The following is a 12041-nucleotide window of genomic DNA, read 5'->3' as shown; positions in this document are numbered from 1 at the left end:
TACTAAGCATATCCTCTACCACAGTGGAGGGGGTCTAGCGATGCCTTTGAAATCTTGAGTTCCAGGCTTTACTGGAAACTGAGATGAGTCTGATTTTAGGCGACTGCTCAAAAGACTCCCTCCCCTCCTCTCCCCAGCCCTTCTTTTCCTGGGTGAATTTTGTTCATATAAGCACAACCTTCCTCTCCAAGCTTCTTACAAAATTATTTATACAAATTATTCAAATTTATCCCCTAAAACTACTTTTAGAACTTCCTCACAGAAAGTTTTCTCTGTCTCAAAGGAAAAGGCCTTCTGCCAACAAACACGTGACAATACCTATGTATTTATATCCTGTCCCATCCCTCCAAAAAGCTTCAAGGCAAGACGGTCCGTCTTTCCCCGAGTTCTGTTTGAAAAGACTGTATCTCAGGAGAAGACACTCAGTCCTGGTCCCTGCCAGGCCCCTTGCTCAGCAAAAGACCCGTCTTTGACAGTGTGTGCAACTGTAAGGTCTCTGGCTGTCCCGTGACAGTGACCAGGGAGGCCAGGGTTCATCTTCAGAGAGAGCTGAATCCTGCCCATGACAAGAGGAGTCAGCGCAGTAATGTATTCATGAAGGCCTAAGGGTTTACTTCTCAATAAGGATGGGGGGGACCACTTGCGCGCCCCACTGTGAGCTTATCGTAATGTGCTTCATGGAAAAAGTTGGTAATTAGTCCCTGAGTGAATAAAGTAGAACAGATAAGCGATTGGTACTTAGAGGGGAGCGCAAAATGCTCTTGCTAGTCATCAAATTTTAAAGGCTGTAAGAAGAGGTTGGGGATGCCTCTGCCTGTTTACATACGGTCTCCAGCACAGAATGCACGCTAACAACTAGTGTTTTTTAAATTGTATGAGAATGAAGGTTATGCAAATTCCAAAGGCGTGCAGAGCGCCCAATGCAAGATGTTTGAGATCAGGTGGAAAATGCCGCAGGGCCGGTGGGAATTCTTGCCGGGTGTCACTCTTTTCTTCCAGCTGTGGTTCCTCTGCCGAAATCCAGAGGTGTCACAATGCTGTTCACTGACGGGACTCAAGTGCATGTCTCAGTACTTGCCTATTTAACTTGATTGTATTGGTAAATGTTCATGAAAGGAGATGAGGTTATGTTTAAAATAATAATGATTATTATTTAGTGGTTATGTAGGAATGCACTCAAGTTTTTGAACCCTTCCTAAAGAAAAAATACACACAAACCACATCAAAGAAAATTCCAGGTTTCTGGGAGGAGGTGTTTTTGCCTCTCTTTTGGCATTTACCTTCTCTGTTGCTTTTAGGTCCTTATGAGCTCTTACCTATAGACAATTTAGATCAGGTGGAAAAACCAAGGTTTATCCTGTCAGGCCCAGAGATTCAAGAGACACGGGACCCCAGGGAGGAATTGTAGTTCCCATGAGACTGCAGGCATGATTCCCATGGCAACACCAACCAGGGAATCGAAACCTTCATTGGTAAAACATGTACAGCAAGTCTTTCTACTTGGACCACAAAACTTAACCACAGTGTGATTTGACTAGTGAACATGATGACCTTTAAAATACTTTGTTACAGTTAAAAAAAGTGTGTGTGTGTGTGTGTGTGTGTGTGTGTGTGTGTGTGTGTGTGTGTGTGTGTAAATTTAAAAAAGAATAGTTTCTAATTGAAAAGGAAAGCAGACTGGCTCACAGGATCAGGAAAAAGGTCATCATTTCACGATTATAACCATATTGTGAAAGTACATCAACAATGTAAAGAACGGTAATTAGTGTGTTTTCTGAGGATCCCTTGACTAATGTGTGGTCCTTACCCCCAGCAGCTTGCAGTCTCTGGAGGGAGATGGACAGTTAATAGATGGAGGAAGCTCAGGGCAGGCAAGAGTGCGACAATGCAGCAGCTGCTTGCCAGCAAATGGGAACCAGTGCACCAGCACCGCCTCCGACTTCCCCCTTTCTTCCCTCGGGTTCTCGCTATGTACTCCAGGCTGGCGTGGAATCCACAATCCTGCTGCTGCTCCCGTACTGAGACTGCACATGTGTGCCACCGTGCCTGGCTTTCCTGTGCTTTTTTAAAAATCTTACAGCTTACGTACCTGGATCTTTGCCACCTGCATAGGCAAAAGTCTTTGGGACAATTAACAGCATGCATTTTTATTACAGTTAATGGTAAAGTCATTGAAGTAGCTTGGGGAGATAATTTAGTCAACTGATAATTCAACCCTCATAATTGAGGGGGGATGTCTATTTGGCCAAAATATGTGAAACCTATGTACTCTCCTCCTATATGGAAAACTGCAAATGTTTTGAACTTTACGGAGAAAGTTCCAGTTTGGACCGGTATTCTCAGAAGTTAGCCATAAATGATAATCTGAAATTTTTCAGTGCTCAGCTTAGAATAGTAGTAGACAAATACTCTTGTTTTATATTTCGTACTGCTCAAATTCCTACATCCTCCCGACGGGTCTCCGACTATTTCTAGCTTTTCCGCCTCGTGCGCATCCTTTACTGTCACGGGAAATGAAGTGTAGTTATCTTTAAATCACATACCTCCATGTAGCGTGCTCTTTACCGCTGAAGTGGAACACATTGAAGGTATTTCTGATCGTTTACATTTGGTAATTTTGAACCAAGCACAACTCGAGATCATAGCCATATTTCTAAATATTTTTAAGTAACTGAAACCCACTTTTCAAATATTCCGCATTAAGATGGCAGTATTCGGTTGGCTGTAAACTGCTGTGTCAAATGCCGGGTGCCGCAAATGGCACAAAGCTTCCATGTACCTTTGTCTGGTTGTCCCGCTTAGTAAATAAAAGTATTTTTGCGCCTCCCATCCCTCTCACTTTGAGCTAGGATTTGGTCTCCAACTCCAAGTTCTGAATCTACTTCTTGACGACTCCTCACTGGTTTGAATCTGGGCCAGAGACTTGGTAATAGAGAGAAACTTTTAGTACAGAGTCAAATATAAGCACTCGGCTCCTCCTGAACACAGTTCAGTGGCACATACAAGGCAGCCTCGTGGAGACAGACAAGAGGCACACAGGCACAGAACAGGCTAGTTTAACGCACCTAACATATTCGCTATGAGTTACTATGGTAACAGTGACCTTTCATCCAGCACATTTAACCTTTTACTCATTTTTCTCGTAGTATTTGGTTTACTTCAAAATGTTGTTTATTTTTGCCCAATTAGAAAATAAAGGATAAGGATGGCTGTGTCTGTTTACTCTTTGTGAGAAATATATATAAACACGTGCACATCTGTATATTTTTCCAGCAGCTTCTATACACACTTCATATAAAAGTTATACAGTGGACATGAATAAACTCCAGAAGTGAAATTCCAACATTCCATCTTTCCCTTGTCTATCATCTGTGTGTATCTGTATGTGAGTCTGACTTTTGTGATACCGTGTCTTTCCTGTTCAATATGTAGAAGGACCTCTAGGTCAGATAGCTTAAAAATGGATGACCACCCGGAGTTAGGCAGGATGGATTGCCCATGTCCAGCTTCTTCATGCCCGTGACCCAGGACCAGGGGAATAAAAAGAGTCGGCCTTATGAAACTGCATTCAGGTTAAAGGGTACCAAGCATCCTGGCTTGTATTCTGCCTAAAGGACAAGGCTTTCATTTGATAACGATCATTAGTCACTGAGATATGTATTTGAGAGAGTTCCCAGTAGCAAACCTTCAGCTGGCAGTCACTGGAGTGTACCAGATGGTTCATTAGCATAGGCTAGACAAGTCAAAGGCTTTCAGAATCATTTAGAAAATGTCAAACAGAAACAAGAACCTTGTCACTTTTTATTAGAATTAACTACATCACACCCTGGACACAGATTTCACCTTGGGTCAGAAAAATTAATACAGAATTATATGAATTGTGTAATATACTGGTTTAAGATAGGTCTTTCTCTAGGGACTCATTTGCTGGCAATATATTATGATCCCTCTACTTTAAGAATCCTCAAGCCTTTCCTTTTGTAAGATATGAGAAGAGTTGACCTTGCTCAAAACCCATTGGTGTCTAATTGATTTGAGGTATATGCAGAATTTCAACAAGACCTCCTTGCAAAGCTCTTTTTGCCATCCTTTCCCCAGGAAGTGTGGTGTGCAGGGCTTTCTTACTATTCAGCAGCATATAACACACACTTTATCTCAAGAGGAAAAGACATCCATTAACTGAACATTGCTTTAGTCAGTAGGAATCTAAAAGAAAAAAAAAAAAACGAAAACACGCCACTGAAATCTTGTCTTTATTTTTTTTTTTTTTTAAATGCAGATGTCAAGAATCTTGAGAACTTCCAGCTGGTGGAAAATGTCCAGGAACAGGTGAACACTGCCTTGATGGACTACACGGTTTGCAACTACCCCCAGCAAACGGAGAAGTTCGGACAGCTGCTGCTTCGACTGCCGGAAATCCGGGCACTCAGCATGCAGGCAGAAGAGTACCTCTACCGCAAGCACGTGAACGGGGACGTCCCCTACAATAACCTTCTCATCGAGATGCTGCACGCAAAGAGAGCCTGAGTGGCCACCCCTAGACGCTTGCTCTAGGAACAGAGAGACTGGAGGGAGAAGAGGAGGAGGAAGACAGCGTAATACTCTGAACTGCTCCAAGCAATGCTTAATCAAACGTGGTTTAAAGACACTGAATTTTAAAAAGCATAATAATCAAATACTTAATAGCAAATAAATGATATGTCAGGGTATTTGTACTGCAAACTGTGAATCAAAGGCTTCACATCTCCAAAGGATTCATATGAAAGACATTGTAATGGGGTGGATTGAACTCACAGACGGAGTCCAATACCACATCAGAATAAAATGGACAGGACAATTCTTGTATATTTAAACTGATCTGTTATTAATAAATTCAGCAGTTGATCGGTGTTATTAATTGGACTTGTCCAGAATTCCTCCATGGTGAAGCTGAACATCTCTCAAAAAAAGAATACACGGGCTGTGCCTTGGCAGCCCCTCTCCCCCCGCCAGAAGGCCCTACACCTTCTGACCCGTGAGCTCGGAAGCTATACTAAGGACTTTGTTCAGCCACACCCAGTAGTTGCTCCACTAAATCATGAGTTCTGAATGTCTGTCTTAAACCTGCCAACAGCTAATAAGAACAATGTATAAATATGTCAGCTTGCCATTTTAAATATGTTCTGAAGTTGTTTTGTCCTGTGTTTGTAATTTAAAAAAAAAAAAAGCAGGCAGTATCCCTCCTCTATATAAGCATTAGTTAATAAATACGAAAGGAAATCAAATAAATTAAGCAAATACTCCTAGCAAGCAAGTTAGATCTTATTTCTGCTATTGTTGCTGAAATGTGGCTTTGGCATGGGTGGGTTTCATAAGAATTTTTGCCTTGTTAGTATACATCCGTCTGTTTAGTCATCAGGGTTTGTAGTTCACTTACAGATAAAACACTAAACATCTTTTGCTGGGATGGGATGTCAAATAGTCACAGTGTAAGTACCCGCAAAGTCAAAGCATGTTAATCAGTGCCACACGAAAGGAAGGTTGAGCGTGAAGGCAGTTGACTCAAGGATCATGGGTAGAGCGCCTCCTAAACTTGGGGTGCGAAAGCAGCGGTTCTCATGGCCTGGAGAGAGAGTAGAGTCATCCAAGTCTCCTACAAAGGGCAATGAAGAGAGCGGCAATGGCCTGAGTCATAGACCGAAGTCTGCTGGAGAAGAAAATTACTAGAGGGCAGAGATGGCAAACACCCCCTCCAAACAACGCTGTCAGTATTTACACACGATGGCCGCAGGGATGGCAACCTGGCCTCACTTCCCGGTCCTAAAAGCGAGCTGTGCAGATGTGGATCAGCAGTTGTTGAAAATAAAGTATTAGTACTTTAAAGTCAAACAAAATACAGTGTTTACACATTCTTTAGGGCCTGGGGGGAGTTGAGGGGACTCTGATACAAGAGAGCAAAAGCAGTCATTTCTTTTGTGTTATTTTTTTCTGGTTAGTAATTATTTTCAACAGTACTTAATTACTGTATGTCGTGAGACACTAAAATCAAGAATGAGACTCTCATTTCGTCTGTCATTTGTTGAGATCAGCAGCACAATCACTTGTAGAAACTGTAAAAAAAGTAAAAGTATCTCCCAGTCCCTTAATTTTTTTTTTCACAAATGTTTCTGGCTTTGGAATAGTTTATTTATATTGTATATCATAGTTTCAACTGTAGACAATTATGATGCTAATTTATTGTTCCTCGGGTTTCCCCTTTGTATAAGATAGAGCCAAGACTGAAGAAACCAAATATGTGTTTACTATAGCATGTCTTCAAGTTAGTGGAACATAGTTCAGGGGTATTAGAAGGGTCTTAATGATTAAAACCATCCACTTGATTACTTGTCTGGAAATTCCCATAATCCTTCTGTAGTTTATTTAATATCCATTGTGAATCACATGACTTGTAGGTTTTTCTTGTTTTGAAGTCATCTTAACAAGATGGAATCTTACCTGGTTTTCCTTTCCAAACATTGTAAGTTGTATACCAAAGATATTAGTTTATTACTTCAGTGTGTACAAAGAAGATTATATTATTACATTTATTAATCACCTCTAATACCCATCGTCATGAGGGATGCACATTAGCTATGCTGGGCGTTGACTCTCAGTGTTTTATCTTCATGGTCCAATGAAGGATGGAAAGTCATTAATCAGAGCTCAGATCCAAAGCATTAAATAAAATAGAAGCATGGCAGTTCCTCCCCACTAAAAACCTAGTTGGTTAAAGGCACATGGAAAAGGAAGGCATGTTGATATCAGTGGTTAATGAGAGAGCTCAAGCCTGATGTCAACATGGGTAGAAGCTAAGAGGATGGTTATTTGGAGGGTTTTTAACATTGGAAAAAAATCAATGTTTCCTTATTTTAAATATATTGTACTCCCCGCTGAATATTAAGCCTAAAATTGTCAAATATTGCTATGTTGTTAACCTGGTAGCTTTTACCCCAAGACTGGTTAGAAAGCCAGGCAATAGCCACATCCATGCTGAGGACAGAAGCAGTTAAGCAGGTGTGGGCTAGCATCGGTGGCCCTTTCACAGCTGGCCAGGTGTCCAGTGCCAGTTGGTAGCCAGTTTGTAACTTATCAACGACTGGAGTTGCTAACAAAGGCAGACTCAGGTGGGAAGGTCTTCAGCTGCGCTGGGTTTCCTGTGAACAGACAATCTGTACTGTCTGAATCTGTGGGCTATGGCTCTTCTGCCGCTGCCTGGGACTTGTATCCATGCCGTGTTCAGAGTGTGAAGTTGGTTACTTGTTGACGTTTTCTTACTGTATCAGTGAAATACATATTGTCATGTCAGTTCTTGCCAGGAATTTCTCAATAAAATGGATTTTTTTTCAGTATTTCAATAAATATTGATATGCCCACCTGGTAACTTTTAAAATCCTTTATGTTGTCCTTGTGTTGGATATGAAAGCATCTAGTAATTAAATAACAGCCTGGGAATGGAATCTGAACATTCAATTTGTGCACCATAGTTCCAACATAAAATGAGACATGCCATTTACTGTTTTAAACCGTTGGCACGAAACTCTTAATCTAACTTTTTGTCTACCGAACAATGTCCTAATAACTTTCCAAATTGCCTTTTAAGTTCAGGTCCTCGGGACAGCTTCATTTTAATTAAAGCTCTTTGAACAAGCCAATACACTGGTCAGAGGAGGACTGTGTTGCGTTTTGCAGTTAGCAATGCTGGAATTCATGGTTCTGCTAAGCAAGCCAGGGTTTCTGCGCGATACCTACCCCCGTCCAGTGGGAGCACTTGACAGCCTTTGCAGATTTCTCTCTTAGCAAAGATGCATCAAAGGCAAAGATATGAGAGAAAAACAGGCATCGGTATGTATGTGTCACCTCAGAACCAGGGGCTGGAGGCATGGCTCGATGGTAAAGTACCTGTACGAATGTGAGGACCAAGGTTCAGATGCCCATAACCCAGTAAAAGTCAGACGAGGTATCTTATCTGTAACCCCAGCTACAGGATTCCCAAGACAGGCTAGCTAGCTAAACGAGATTCAGAAAGTGGAAAGCAACAGAAGACACCGGAGCAACCTCAGGCCTTCATTTGCAAACACACAGGCATGCACACCACATGCACATGCAAACACACAGGCATGCACACCACATGCACATGCAAACAGAACATCACCCTCAGAACCCTAAAAGCTGCTATTCCCTGGAGTTTAACCCTAAAAATAAAATGTCTAAAAAGCATTAAAGAAATAGCCCTCCTTCAGTACTGCCCAACTTTTAGAGACATTCAAAGCCAACTGAAACAGCTACAAAAATTCCCTTTGGAAATAAAGCATGTATATAAAGTATTACAAGAGTCACAAACCATTTAATGATAAGACCTCAAAGACTAGCCTTAGCCTCCCCTTTCCACTGAGCTCTTCTCATCCTCCACCAGCTGAGGCAGGCAGAGTGCCCTCGGCCCTGCACCAGGCATTCTAACCTTTATAGGATACTCCAAAAAGTTACCAGTTAGATGTATCCACATGTGCACATTCACAGCATGGAACTGAGATTTTAAGCTACTAGACTGTTGTACAAATCCCTCGTCCCCTGTCAACCCCCAGGGGGGGAAAAACCTAAATGATTCTTGGCATATCCAAAAAAATGCAAATATGTTCATGTTTAATTGAACTGTGACTTACAACTTTCTTACATATTTGCACCCAGGTTATCACCCAGATCAGCTGAGGTGAGAACATCGGGGGTTTTTAATGTTTTTTTAAAAGCAGGAGAGTTTCTCCAGAGACTATTGGCAGCTGGCAGAGGTCATTCTGACAGAGCCAAGGGGGCCCAACTTCCACTCTTAGAATAACACACACCAAGTTGCTAAATCTGCTGCAGCCCAAGGCGCCCAAAGGCTGGAAAATGACTCATACCAATGGGCGCTTGGTTGTTCTGTAGGATATTCAAAATAACTTTGAGGGGGTTTGTACCTTTAACTAAGTTTGACGTTCGGTTTGAAGCCATCTCTGATGTATATTTTTATGAGAACCATGTGGAGACTTTGTTCACCAGAACACAGGTCAGAAAGCTACAACACTTAGTGATCTTGACATTTCCCTGGAATAATACAGACCAATTTTCCTTAGTGCTGAACAGGAAGTGTACAGTTTAGTCACTCAAAATAAATATTCTTGAAGAAATCTAACTGCTTCACGTAAGCATTTGTTTTAGGTTAAGTTGGGAATTAATAATGTGGTGAGTGGTGTCGGGCGATGCTTGTGGTTTTGTTTGAAGAAGAGCCTTCCCTGTTTGCTGCTAAGAAATGGAGGGTGGCAAAGGGGGGGCGTTATGATTAGACTAACTGCTGGGCTTGAAGCTGAACCATGGAGAACCCAGTAGGATGCAGAGAACTGGACTCTACCTGTTCCATCTCGCAGATCGAAGGCTGCATCAGGAGCTTCGACTACTCCCCAGCCAAGCTCCCAGCTACCTATAGCAAGTCAGGTTGCAGATTCTCACTAAGACCCTGTTAGTTGAAAATAACCAAGGAGCGTCACCAAATGAGGTATAGACACGTAGTCAGTTGTCTTAGCTCATCAACTTGAGAGACGATCACCCGTGTACGAGCCAGTACCGTCCCCCGTCCTCTGTGGTCTGGGACATCCCTCTGAGGGTGAAGACCAGCTCCGTTAGCCATGGCCAGGCTGGCTAGAGCTTCCCTGCACTCCTGCACCAGGAGCTGAAGCCCCGCCAGGTTTCTCAGCCACAGTCCTCTGCTCCGCTTCAGTGCCCCTTCCGGCCTGAATTTATGCGACAGATCCCCGGCTAGACTCCTGCTGTTAGTCCGTCCATTCTCAACCTCACTCCGTCCAGCAGCCAGCCCAATAGGTTCGCCCCAATACAAACTTCCCTCACTAGGGTCAAGGCCTTTCTTGACTGGGCCACTCCTTGCCTCCAAGTCTAGCCTTCCCATCCCCACCCAGCCCCAGCCACAGAGAACCATGGCTGCTCTGCCCATGCGCAGGCTGGTCTGTCTTGCTTCTGTGCCCTTGCACGCTCTTCCCCATGGCAGGTGAACTCCAACCAGACACAGACCTCTGTCCCCATCTGGTGCGACTTACCTGAGACCCACACCTCTGTGAAATACGTCCTCGTCGCGTGTTTGTTTGCCATACCTGACCCCTGCCCTCACCTAAAAATAAAAAAATAAAAATAAACAGGCACATCAGGGCAAGTGCAGTGACTCAGTTATTTCTAAGCCTCTGGCTCAGTGCAGACATTGAGAGATCCATCCCATAATTTCCACACAAAAGAAATTAAAGCTCCCACAGACCCACAGACCATCACAGTAATCCTTGGGCTAGTTTTCTAAGACTTAAAATGCCAGTGATAATTAACAAGAAAAGATGAGGGTGGTCTCTGGTATTTGTTGTTTGTGGCCTTTCTCTGGGAGGGGGTGACTCAGACTTTTTTTTATAGATTCCAGCCTGTGATCAATGGGCCCCATTGTTTCTCACCGGTGGAGAGACGATACCTTATGGCAGAAGCACCTGATGAGGCAACTGTTCACCTCGTGGCCAAGAAGCAAAACAGATAGGAAGAAGCCGGGGGCTCACAGTTCTCTTCAGGAAGCTGGGGGGGCACCCGCAAGGCCCCACCTCCTAAAATTCCCATCACCCCAAGGACCAAGATTTTAGCCCATAGGTCTTTAGGAGACATTCAGTATCCTAACTACAGCAGTCCTCGTTTGCCTCAACTTGGACAGTGCACATCTTAGTGGAACACAGACCCATCGGAGACGCCCATGTGCCCCAAACCTCATATCACAAGGGTATTTCCTATCCTCTCAAGGGCGATTTTACTCCTGTTGCTAACTGATGTACGACTTGTCCTGGGAAGACACGAGGGAACACAGACCAAAGAAACAATCCTGCCGTAGTCTGCGGGAGAACCGGTGAGTTTACTGGGGTGACAGAAGCCTGGGTGGCTCACAGGCAGCAACATCACTTTGAAGTCCCTCTTACTTTGTGAGACTACCCGCTCTCAAAGCTGCATTCTTGGAGTTCCCTGGCCAACTGGCAGTCAGCTCTATCTAGCTCCTTTGGGAAGGAGTGTAGCTGGAGTTTTCTCTAGTCCAGCTCAGGCCCGAGGTCAGGACAAATCTCTCTCACCCGCCAGTCCTGCAGCTGCTTGGACCCAAGTAAACACATGGAGACTTATATTACTTATAAACTGTATGGCTGTGGCAGGCTTTTTGTTATCTAGTTCTTAAATCTTAAATTAACCCATTTCAATTAATCTGTAAGTTGCCACGTGGCCTGTGGCTTACTGGTACTTCCTCTGTCTCTGGCTGGTGACTCCTGACTCAGCCTTCCTCTTCCCAGAATTCTCTTCTCTGCTTGTTCCTCCTACACTTCTTGCCTGGCTACTGGCCAATCAGCACTTTATTAACCAATCAGAGCAACACATTCACAGCATACAGATATCCACAGCAAAGGAGGGTTTGTCATTTCCAGAACTTACGACCAATAAGTTTCAAGCTGCCTCCCTCCCTCCAAGAGAGAATTATTTCAGTGTGAGAGATCCAACCAGGCCCTGCTTCCACTTTACCTATTGCTGTGATAAAATAGCCTAATGAATAAGCAACTTATGGGCGAAACCATCACTGCAGGGACATGAAGCAGCTGGTCCCATTACATCCACAGTCAAGAGCAGAGAAACAAATGCATGCACATTGCTTAGCTGGACACTCTCACTTAGTCCAGGGCCCAAACTCAGGCAATATTGCTGCCCATTTTCAGAGCAGGCTTTCCCACATCAATGAAGGCAATCATAACAATCCTCCACAGGCCAACCTTGCTTAGAAAATCCCTCACTGAAACTCTCTTCCCAGTGATTCCAGGCTGTGTCAAATTGACAGTTAAAACTAACCATCACATGCCTACACAACATGAGTCCAAGGAACTAGGCAGTGAAAATAACATTCTCTTTACAGAAAACGGCCTACCATCTGAAGAAGGAGATATGAGAGAGACTAGAATTATATTGTGTGACCCCAGAGA

General features: G+C 43.5%; 1 protein-coding gene and 1 long non-coding RNA gene across 8 annotated transcripts in view; one reads left to right on the top strand and one right to left on the bottom strand.

Moving 5' to 3' along the window:
- The window catches only part of Nr5a2 (nuclear receptor subfamily 5 group A member 2), a 138359-nt gene extending 130948 nt beyond the window's left edge, over positions 1–7411 (top strand). For all 6 annotated transcript variants that reach the window (XM_042258244.2, XM_042258245.2, XM_016000967.3 and 3 more), the window contains one exon: positions 4280–7411. In XM_042258244.2, the coding sequence (XP_042114178.1) occupies positions 4280–4527 (248 nt within the window). In that variant the 3' untranslated portion in view covers positions 4528–7411. The remainder of the gene's footprint in view (positions 1–4279) is intronic.
- LOC143267790 (uncharacterized) lies at positions 7152–10698 on the bottom strand. Of its 2 annotated transcripts, none has more exons than XR_013043292.1 (4): positions 9401–10698; positions 8970–9096; positions 7768–7917; positions 7152–7292 (listed from the first exon to the last, which is right to left on the bottom strand). It is a non-coding gene; the product is annotated as an uncharacterized LOC143267790 (long non-coding RNA). The 2 variants fall into 2 exon arrangements; XR_013043293.1 differs by having other exon boundaries at positions 10101–10698.
- Between the last annotated feature and the right edge of the window lie 1343 nt (positions 10699–12041).

This window comes from Peromyscus maniculatus, chromosome 11 (assembly GCF_049852395.1).
Source record: "Peromyscus maniculatus bairdii isolate BWxNUB_F1_BW_parent chromosome 11, HU_Pman_BW_mat_3.1, whole genome shotgun sequence".
NCBI lineage: Eukaryota > Metazoa > Chordata > Mammalia > Rodentia > Cricetidae > Peromyscus > Peromyscus maniculatus.
The sequence above is the reverse complement of the archived record's forward strand: the minus strand, read 5'-3'. Positions and strand labels throughout refer to the sequence as shown.